This window comes from Mesoplodon bidens (genome assembly GCF_964165515.1).
Source record: "Mesoplodon bidens genome assembly, chromosome: 3".
In the NCBI taxonomy this organism is placed as follows: domain Eukaryota; kingdom Metazoa; phylum Chordata; class Mammalia; order Artiodactyla; family Ziphiidae; genus Mesoplodon; species Mesoplodon bidens.
In genome coordinates this window covers 90,663,510-90,674,598 of record NC_138178.1, presented here as the reverse complement: position 1 = coordinate 90,674,598, position 11,089 = coordinate 90,663,510, and the positions used below count along the sequence as shown (strand labels likewise).

The 11,089-nt window shown below is 39.9% G+C and overlaps 1 protein-coding gene across 1 annotated transcript in view; it reads left to right on the top strand.

Moving 5' to 3' along the window:
- Nucleotides 1-3,281: 3,281 nt before the first annotated feature.
- Nucleotides 3,282-11,089, top strand: part of SLC28A2 (solute carrier family 28 member 2) — a 42,093-nt gene continuing 34,285 nt past the window's right edge. The window contains exons 1-3 of the mRNA XM_081227903.1: nt 3,282-3,353; nt 6,701-6,792; nt 6,927-7,015. Coding sequence (XP_081084029.1) covers nt 6,712-6,792; nt 6,927-7,015 — 170 coding nt within the window. The 5' untranslated portion in view covers nt 3,282-3,353; nt 6,701-6,711. The remainder of the gene's footprint in view (nt 3,354-6,700; nt 6,793-6,926; nt 7,016-11,089) is intronic.

Genomic DNA, 11,089 nt, shown 5'->3' with positions numbered 1-11,089 from the left:
AAATGTTGGTCAAATTTATGTCCAAGAGGGGGTGCTGTGGACAAAGAATGTCACCAGCCATTTTATTATAGTAAATAAAGGATGTTGAGGCCATCAAGCCATCAACCACTGCAGCTGCTCCTGATGGCTCACCTGGAGGGAATTCAGGATGTAGAAAAAAACAGGTTACTGACCCTAGATTGTTAAGGTTCATATCAAAGGAATAATTTCAATAAACCCAGACTCTTGTCTCTTCCTATTCACAGAAAAAGGCTAAATTCATTAACTTGCAATGCCTGGTTTTCTCTAATTAGCACTAATCTTTTGATGTTCTGACTACCTCTTTGTTTATGTTTGTTTTTTTGCAAAAACTCCTCTATATCCTGGCACCTCCCTTACCTCTTTGCAACAGTCCCTCAGAGTTATCTGAGAGGCTGTATCCTGGACTTAAGTCCTCAGTAGGCCCAAATAAAACATAATTTTCAACTTTTAGGTTGTGTATTTTTTTTTTTTTCAGTCAACTTGTCTTTCCTTAGATTTGGGGATAATTGGTTGCCCTGCAACCTCAGGTCACTGATGGGTTAAAGAAAATTGTAAATTTTCAGATTATCTGAATTTTTAAAATTATTGTTATGAAGATGGGAACAAGACTTTTCCAGCTTTCTACATCCTAAATGGAAGATAGAAGTTTTATTCTGCTTTTTTCCCCTAAATTTTTCTCTCTGTGCTGTTCAGATATTTTCTGTTGACCACTCTTTGAGTTCACTCACCCTGTCTTCTGTTTTATCCAGTTCGTTAAACCATTTTAGTTAGTTCTTTTTATTTTATTTTATTTTTTATTTTTGGCTGTGTTTGGTCTTCGTTGCTGCATGTGGGCTTTCTCTAGTTGCAGCAAGTGGGGGCTTCTCTTGTTGTGGAGCACGGGCTCTAGGCACGCGGGCTTCAGTAGTTGTGGCATGCAGGCTCAGTAGTTGTGGCTCACTGGTTCTAGAGCGCAGGCTCAGTAGTTGTGGCACACAGGCTTAGTTGCTCTGCGGCATGTGGGATCTTCCCAGACCAAGGCTCGAACCCTTGTCCCCTGCATTGGCAGGCGGATTCTTAACCACTGTGCCACCAGGGAAGCCCAGTTAGTTCTTAATTTTAATCCCTAGAATGTGCATTTATTTTTTACAAATTTTAATTGTCTTTTCTAAATCTCCATCTTTTCATCTATTTCTCCACCTTTCCCCTTATTTTCTTGAAAAGATTAATCATAGTTATGTTAAAGTCCCTGTTTGGCATTTCTAATATCTGAGTTGTTTACGGATTTGTTTCTATTATCTGGTGTTTGTTTTTTTTTTTTTCTAAGAATGTCTTGTTCTTTTAAATTAGACGCTGGACATTGTAATTGAATATTTGTAGAGGCTCTGGATGATATGTTATATATGCTTAAAGAAGGTTAGCATTTCTTTTGTCAGGAAGATAGGGTAGAAATAGACTGACGTGATTCTGTTGAGCCTTTGTTTTATGTTTGTTATTTCGGCTTTGTCTTTCCCCTAGGGCACAGTTTATTCTTAAGGCATGTTTCTTATTACTAGGCTGTGGCCCCTTTAGGGTCTCAATAGAAAGCCTGATGTGTTTATCAACGTCCAAAACAAACATTTGTCTCTCCAGTACAACATAGTTGCTGAAATCTCTGCTCAGATCTTTTTTTTTTTTTTAGTATATTTATTTTATTTATTTATTTTTGGCTGTGTTTGGTCTTCGTTGCTGCACGTGGGCTTTCTCTAGTTGCAGCGAGCGGGGGCTACTCTTCGTTGCGGTGCCCGGGCTTCTCATTGAGCTGGCTTCTCTTTGTTGGGGAGCACAGCCTCTAAGCTCACGGGCTTCAGTAGTTGTGGCACGTGGGCTCAGTAGTTGTGGCTTGTGGGCTCTAGAGCGCAGGCTCAGTAGTGGTGGCACATGGGCTTAGCTGCTCCACGGCATGTGGGATCTTCCCTGACCAGGGCTCAAACTCATGTCCCCTGCATTGGTAGGCGGATTCTTAACCACTGTGCCACCAGGGAAGTCCATCTGCTCAGATCTTTAAGCACTCCAAATACTGATTTTCACTGAGTTTCTTGGTGTCTTGTTTTGAGCATCTTAAATTTTTGAGTTGGCCAATGACTTTGAAATTTGGTTGCAGGTTTTTAGGCTCCTTCTTCATTATTCTTTTCTTTTTATGATTTTTTTCCTTCAAAAAGACTGCTTGAGCATTATTTCTCTGCATTGTGATTTGAAAAATAAAATGCCTTTAGAAAAAGAGCTAAGATGAATGTGGAACTCAACTGGTATGCTTCCCTTCTATCAAGAATCAAAAACCTTCAAGTCCTGCTTCCATTGATTGCTCTGCAGTGCTTTCACCTGTTGACTTATATATTTGTCTAGCCTTTTTAGTTGTTCTCAGCAGGATGGTTAGTTAAGTGTAAGTTACTTCATTAAGACCAAAATTGGAAGTTTCTATATGCTCTCTAGTTCCCCTTGCTTGTACTAGTAATCAAGGAGAGGTCAAAGCAGGAAGGATAAAATCATTTATTATTTATACCCTACTTATTTCCCAGATGGGTTTGTGGCAGACCACCTGGTTTTCCAGGAGCAACCCCTAGACTTTAGGAGAGCTCTAAGGCCAAGCTTCCATGGAAATGACCATAGCTAGCCTCCAGTCCTGACTCTGCCCTAACCAGCTGTATGACTTTAGACAAATTGCTCGTTTTCTTTGAATATAATTTTCTCTGTACCTAAAATAGGATTAGTAGTTGACTTGCTTACAGGAATATTATGAGGATGAGCAGTGAAAGTACAGGAAAATCTTTTGAAAAACTGTAAAAGGCTGCAGAGACAGAAGCACCTCTTATGTTTCACCCTACAGCCCAGAAATAGAACAGAACCAGGAGTGAGGATCCCAGGATATTGGTTTGGCTTAGCCACTAACTAGCTGTTGACTCTGGGTAAATCATTTCATTCTTCCTGATCTGTACTTTGAGAGTTTATCAAACTGTAAATGATGAGAGAAAAAGAAAACATTTAAACAATGAAGCCCAAGCCTGTGAGCCAGCAGTTACTCAAGGGGAGGTATCAGCCGGATTAATTCTCTTCCTCTCCGAAGCTGGGTGTTATCAATTGTACCTGCATTTAAAGGAAACTTGGATCTGCTGGAAAAGTGAGATGAGTGCTGTAGCCTGCATTTAGAAGATGAACATGGATTTTTCGCACCTTCTAGAGGAAAAAGAATGAGGGAAGAGGAAGGGCAAGAGAAGACAGATGTGATCACTGGCATCATTTCACCTGGACTGAATGCTAGGCTCTGTGCCTATAACTATACCTGGGCTTGACCCCAGAACTGGCGATTTTCTAAGGTGAAAATGAAAACAGAGATAAAGTGTGAGCTAGGATGAGTCAGAGAGACTTCACAGTCATACTGAGATTGTAATCAGATGTCAGCTTGAAAATATCTTTAATTTTCCTGAGTTTCTATAAGAATGTACAATAGTAGTCTACAACTGCAAGTTTATCTACTGCTTTTCAAACTCTTTTTCTGTATTAAATTACTTAATTTTCCTAATCATCTTGTCAAATGGCGTTGGGCAGTTAGGCAGGGCAGGAATAACAGAAGGGGCCCAGAGAGGCAAAATGAGTTGCTCTAGGTTGCAGAATATAACAGACATTTACTCTGGTAGGGCTTTTATGTTTTTGTGTGCGTGCGTGTGTGTGTGTGTGCGTGCGTGCGTGCATGGAGCTAGGGAAATAGAGATATGTTTTCCTATGTTGGTGATTGTTATCATCATCTACATACCCAATAATCTAAGCCAGAAATCTGTGTTTGCTCGTTTCACTTATTTTACAAATCTTTATTGATTGCCTAATATTGTGGCAGGCCTTGAGCCTGGGGATACAGTGGTGAACAAGATAAAGAGCCTGTGCTTGATGAGATCATGGTCTACTGGGAGACAAGTAAACATTTAGAGCACTAAATGCTCTGTAGTCTTCTGCAAGAGCATGTTGCAGTAGGGGTGTGGGGAAAGGGGATCTTAAGTCTCATCTGGAGGGAATCATGGAAAGCTTCATTGAAGAGAGTAGCCTTGCAACAGAGACTTGAAGGTGGTGTAGGAATTTGCCAGGTAAGTAAATAGGAGCAGGGTGTTGGAGGCAGAAGGAACAGCATCCACAAACAGTCACACAGGCACAAGGGAACATCAAGTGTTTAGGGAACAACATACAGCTCAGTATTACTGGCAGGTAGGAGCAGGAAGAAAATAGATCATTTTGAACAATTTTCAAGAATTAACCTCCCCCTTTCATTTACTCCCTTATGCCCGATTAGTCACCACATCTGTAGATTTGTTTCCTTCTCTCCATCTACTGCTTTGGTTAGAGCCTCACCATGTCTGACCTGGACTATTGCTTTTGTCTCCTGACTGGTCTCCCTGTCCCCGGTGTGCATCCTTCCAAACCATTCTCCTCTTGCCTCTGCAGTTGGTTCCAAATAAGCCCAAACTTTTAGTCTGGCTTACAGAGCCCATCTCCATCTGGCACTTGACTGCATCTCCAGACTTATTTCTTGATAAACTACCACCGTCTCATTCACATTTTCCCCCTCCATTCCTTAACTAATTTCTTACTTTATTTTGTCCCTCCTTCATTAGTTTCTCAAAAATTTGCCTCTGTTCTTTAGCTATTTTTTAAACATCTTTATTGGAGTATAATTGCTTTACAATGATGTGTTAATTTCTGCTTTATAACAAAGTGAATCAGCTATACATATACATATATCCCCATATCTTTCCCCTCTTGCGTCTCCCTCCCACCCTCCCTATCCCACCCCTCTAGGTGGTCACAAAGCACTGAGCTGATCTCCCTGTGCTATGCGGCTGCTTCCCACTAGCTATCTATTTTACATTTGGTGGTGTATACATGTACATGCCACTCTCTTACTTTGTCCCAGCTTGCCCTTCCCCCTCCCCATGTCCTCAAGTCCATTCTCTAGTAGGTCTGCATCTTTAGCTATTTTTTACAGCCTCCTTAGTGTGTCAGGGAAGTCTTCACCTCTGTGCCTTTGTTTCAGTTTCTCCCTCTGGTGGTATATCTTTCCCCTTCTCCATCAGTGATTCCCTACTTACCTTTCAAAACTTTCCAGACTCAGGGCCAATGTTACCAACTCTGTAAAGCCTTTCTTGACATATGTCTTTCCTCACTGATTTGTAATTCCTTCATGGCAGGGGCAATATCCCATTCATCTTTGTGTCCTCAGCACCCAAAACTGTGCCTGGGTGATGGTGAATACTTAACAAATATTTGTTAAATGGATTAGTAAAAGACTTCCTAGCGGTCATTTAGAATTGAATCATGTACTGTCCTTCATTCTGTTGTTTTCTAGCAAGTGTCTTTCCTGTACAAAATGATGCTAAGTTTTCTGAGTACAGAGATCCTTCTCTTATTTTTCTTCTCCATACTACCCCGTGCCTAGTTCTGTGCTGGGCAATGCTCCTGCTGATGTGCCTGTTAGGAATTCCTGCAGAATTCTTAGACCTGACCCTGCAAAATAGTCTTTAGAACATATAAATATTTAACTTGAGAGTTGCACTCCTCCTCTACAGAGAAGGGCAGGAACAGCAAAGGAGGGCCCAGGGCAAAATGGGCCAATCAGGAAATCCTTCTCTCTCATTTCCAGCCCATCCCTTTAGAGTCAAGGTCTCGTGGAGCTGAATTTTTCTTTCTGTCCTTCACTGAGGCACCAGAAGGAATCCTATAAACTGGAGTAAGTAATGGTCTTGGAGGAGGGCAGGAAGCTGATTTGCCAGATTTCTTAATTGATCATATTTAGACCAAATTCAAGTAGTTCTGTGCCTATACAGGAAAGTCCTGATTTAAAAAACAAAAGTTGTTTGTTTATGTATGTTCAATAAAATTATATTTAAATGGTTGAAGAGATCACAGTAAAAAACAAAAAACAATTCCATGAAATTGAAGGAAAATTTCTACAAAGTAAAAAAAATCTCAGATGAACCTATATTATAACTTTGAATGTTTGTCTATTAAGGTTGCTTATAGTGAGGCTCAAGTGTTTGTTTCTTTATTCTCTCATTTTGTTTTAAAACTTTCTTTCCTGGGGATAATTAACATTCATACTGATTATTCTACGTGTAGGTTTCTTTTATTTATCTCATGAGGTACTCTCTTAGATGCTCCAAAAACAATTCTCATGCTACATTATAGTCAGGAACTGGAAAGTCTGTTAATCTTGGTTTCTCAGTAATAAGTTGGGGGCTGTGGTCTTCCCAGCCCTCTGCCTCCTTGTTTTCTTCTTACTCAGCACAGCTCAGTGGGGCCACCTGGAGGCTAACAGGAGTAGTTGCCCTCTAACCCTTTCTTAAGGGGACTGAGGAGGGTCCTTTTTAGTCCGGGTCCTGGAGCCCTGGGTGAGCCACTGATTCATTTCAGTTCCTTTGCCCTTCATTTCTCTTTTCCTATCTTATTTCCCCTTCCTTTGCTATTCACAATAGGAAGTAGAAGTCTATATTTTATTGTTTATTATTTTAGAACTATGTTTCCAATTTCTCAATTCTCAGTTCTTAAAGAAATCAACTAAATCTCTTAAATATTTTTAGTTTTGTTTTCCTGTGGGTAACTGGCCCTAAAAGTTCTATCCGGCCCCATATTATAGAACAACTAATCTTTCAGCCTTGGCTCTGAATTTGTTTTTCAGGAGAACAGAAGATGGAGAAAACAAATGGAAGAGAGGGCATTGCTCTGTCCACAGTGGAGACTGGCATAGAGAACCCAGGGCTGGAGCTCACGGTAACTCACCAGTTTAGTTTCTGCACATCTCTGTGGGCTGATACATGGCCTCATGTAGGGTCTTTGGTTGCTTGCAATCCCTATCACCCCTGGCAGGGCCTTATGACTGACCTCAACTCTACCTGTGCTTACAGGAAGAAGGAATAAATCCTGAGGGAACCAGGAAGACTGAAGAGCAAGGACACAGCCTTGGGGATGGATTGGAACCCCCCACTCAACAGAGGTACAGGTGTTCTGGCATTGATTCAGTTAAGGCCTAGGGTTGGCTAGTATGGTTGGTGGACTCAGAAGAGGTCAAACTTGCCCTGTTCTCAGGAGCTTATGATCTTGTTGTCGAAATAAGACTCACAGCCACCTGCTGTTACCAGGTGCACATATACATTTTTATGTAATTAATTGTTACATAAACCTGTGCCATAAGTAATGAGTTCAGTGATATCAGTGTTGGTTGGACCGGCAACAAAAAGAACAAAAATGTGAAAAACAACAACTAACATTTATTGAGTACTTACTATTGTGCAGAATGCTTTATGAAATTAATTCATTTAATTTTCATGCCAACAGGTGGGTACTAATTTTAGTCCCCTTTTTCAATTAGAAAATTGAGCCTTAGATATTAACTTACTCATATAATTTTTTTTAAATAGCTCTTTTGGAATACTCAGATTTGGGGATGAGGAGAAAGAGAAATCAGAAATTTAAAAAGATGGAGAAGGACCCACCAAAAGAGATAACAGAGAAAGGTAAAAAGTACAGTCTTGAAAGTCAAAAGAGAAGAAAGTGTTAAGAATGAAGGTACAATTAATCCACAATATTCTGTGTATCAGGAGACAAGGAAGGAGAAAAATCTCTGAACTTGGTTATGGTCATAGTCGCAGAAGTAATGTCTATAGAAGTTGTTGGGGTAAAATAGGTCAGATGGAAGCTGTGTTCCACGGTGTGGAACAGAGTCTGGGTATTTATAAAAAAGTGCAGAAGTCATATGTTGAGAAGCTTAGAAGAGGATATTGGATAGTTTCTAAAGGGAATATATGGATATATGGATATGTGTTTTTTTTTCTTTTTTGGCTGTGTGGTGTCTTCATTGCTGCACATGGGCTTTCTCTAGTTGCAGCGAGTGGGGGCTACTCTTCATTGTGGTGCGCAGGCTTCTCATTGTGGTGGCTTTTCTTGTTGTGGAGCATGGGCTCTAGGTGTGTGGGCCTCAGTAGTTGTGGCACGCGGGCTTCAGTAGTTGTGGCACACGGGCTTAGTTGCTCCATGGCACGTAGGATATTCCCGGACCAGGGCTCGAACCCATGTCGCCTGCATGGGTAGGCAGATTCTTAACCACTGCGCCACCAGGGAAGTCCTGGATATGTATTTTCTTCTCTTTATTTTTAGGAATTAACTAAGTGACTTCATAAAGAAAACAAGCTTAACTTTTTAAATTCTATTTTCTTCTCCAGAATTTCACGTCTATATACAAATTGATATATATAAATGTGGACATTACTATTTTGTATTTTTGTTTTTCCACCTATTTTATATATCACATTTCTATGAATTGACAGTAAGCTTTCTATAAATTTTCATGCTTACATAATATTTCATACTTTGTTTAGCAATATAGTGGTTAATGTGAATTCTAGAATTAGACTGCTTAGGTCTATATATGAACTCTACCCAGTGATGTGCTGGTATGTGTTTAAGAATTGGCTCTCCAAGAGTAGTTTTGCCATGAATATTGGTTCATATTTTTTCTCGCCTTAGTGAGTAAGACCTTGGGTTGGCAAACTTTTTCTGTAAAGGGCCTGATAGTAAATATTTTAGGCTTTTCAGGCTATACGGTCTCTGCCACAGCTACTCAACTGTACCATTTTAGTGGGAAAGCAGCCACAGATGATACTAAACAAATGGGCATGGCTGTGTTCTTAAAACTTTATTTATAAAAACAAGGATGGACTGGCCCACGGACCATAGTGTGCCACTTCTTGATCTAGACAAAATAATAAATCAACCTTTGATTTGTAGCATTTGCCTGTAGTATAAATACTCTCAACATGGCTTATTTCAAGCTACCAAGGGGATGTCATTGAATGAGGAGTTGGGAAGAGATGGGCAATGGCATATCATTACATAAGATTTCCACCATACACACAGAAGAGAGAACCTTAAGAGCTTAGGTAACAGTAAAATGTAGCAAAATAATTAGGAGGTGTCCTGAGATTTATGACCTGTCTTGTTAAAAACCAGAAGCTTGGTGTCATAGTTATGGCATATTAGTCAGCCTCTGCCTCTTCCAGTAGCATTGGGGCCTCCTGCTTTGCACCTGCCATGCTGCAGCTCAGCGTCCAGTGACGTGTCCTAGTGTGCCCGGTGGTTGTTGAGACAGTGGTCAGGCTACCTATAGATTAAAGCCTATTTAAACACAGGGCTTTGTCTTTCTCTATTAAACTTAAACCTTCTAACTTCTGTGGAGCCTTTAGAAGATTTTTTGATAATTGGTTTATATTTAGCCCACTGACTGCGCTGGGCATAGAAAAGACAGAGTATAGATCCACCTTAAAGTACCCTGCCCAAGTTAGGGAGTAGGTTCCATGAAGCTGTTGATCAGCTCTTGAGTCTTCTAATACTGGGCTTAACTTTTTTTTAAATTTCATTAAAAAAATTGAAGTGTAGTTGATTTACAATGTTGGGCTTGAATTCTTATTCTATTTTATTTTTTTTTGGCTGCATTGCGCAGCATGAGGGATCTTAGTTCCCCAACCAGGGATGGAACCCGTGTCCCCTGTAGTGGAAGGGTGGAGTCTTAACCACTGGACCACTAAGTAAGTCTGTGGACCTTCCTACATTTTGTCAGATTGCTGTTGGTGTCTTAAACTGCTCTGATGTATAATTGTGTCCAGTTCCCTCAAATCTCATCAACTTTATATTTTCTCAGATGAAAAATTTGTTACATAGATGTTAAATCATGCTTTAAAGTTATAACTTGCATTTCTTTGAATCCTAGTAAAGCTATACATTTTCCCCGTTTAGTTTACTTTCCGTATTTCTGTGTGTGGTTTGCTTTCCTTCTTTTACCACCTATAGTAGAATTTGGATTTTGAAACTCATTTCATTTCTGCTGAACTATTCAAATAGCACCCATACAGATTCTTGTTTCCAGTCCTTCCCACTTGCTACACACCTATCTTATATAGATTCTACCAGAACTGCCTAAAGCATGACTCTGAACTGCCTTGTTCAAAAACCTCTATCATTCCCCACTGGTTGGCATTCATGTCTTCCCCACTCCTCCTGCTCTTCAACCATGGTTTGTACCTAACTTGACTTTCCAAAATTAACTCTTACAATTCCCTTTCTAATGCTCCTCTATGCATTAGAATTAACCCTCAATTGTTCCTTAAATATAACTTTTAATTTCCTACCTCTGTGTCATGTTTTCCATCATTCCCTCTGAGTGAAATGTCTTTTCATTTTACATCTTTCTGCCCAGATACAACATATCTTTTAAGGCCCAACTCACGAGCAATCATGTCCATGATATTATCACAAATGGTCTTCCTCCTCCTCAACCTCACTGGCCCCAGTCCAAAGAGGCCCCTTCTTCCTCAAAACTCCCATAACATTTCTATTTGATCTTCTCTAATAACACTTAAAAGTTTTGACACTGTGTTACAGATTTATATGTATATTGCATCCCCTAAACTGGACTGTAAATACATTGAGGGCAGGATCCATGTCTATTTCATCCTTTTATCTCCTATAGCACCTGGTACAATGCTTTACCCGTAGTATATACTCAAAAATTCAAAAATATTCAGAGTTCAATAGATACACTTTCGAAGTAGAGTTGACAAGATTTGATGACTGATTAAGGCCAGCCATTCTCAGGACACATACTCAGACCCCTGTCTTTATCCTTTCTTCTGTTCTTGGATAAGGATATCCTTAATCTGATGCTTCAGTGTAAACTATTTTAACTTCTCTTTCTTTTCATTACTCTTTCTGAATTTAGCCATTTCTATAAAGCAATTTAGCAAAACATAAACATTTTAAAGAAGGTTCTTTCTGTTGTTAGAATTCAAAAATGTTTGGTGGTGGTGAGGGGTGTTTGTTTTAAAGAACTAGTGAACTTGAGCACATCTGATGGCTGAAAGAAGGAGCCAGGAGAGTCAAAGAAAGAAAAGGAATGGACAATAGAAGAGGATGGAGATAGTGAGATAAATAATTGTCAGATAAGCCCTTAGGAGTTGCGAGGAGGTGGAATTGAGATCAAGAGTTGGAGGATTTGCTTTGGTAAGTGGGAAGGCCA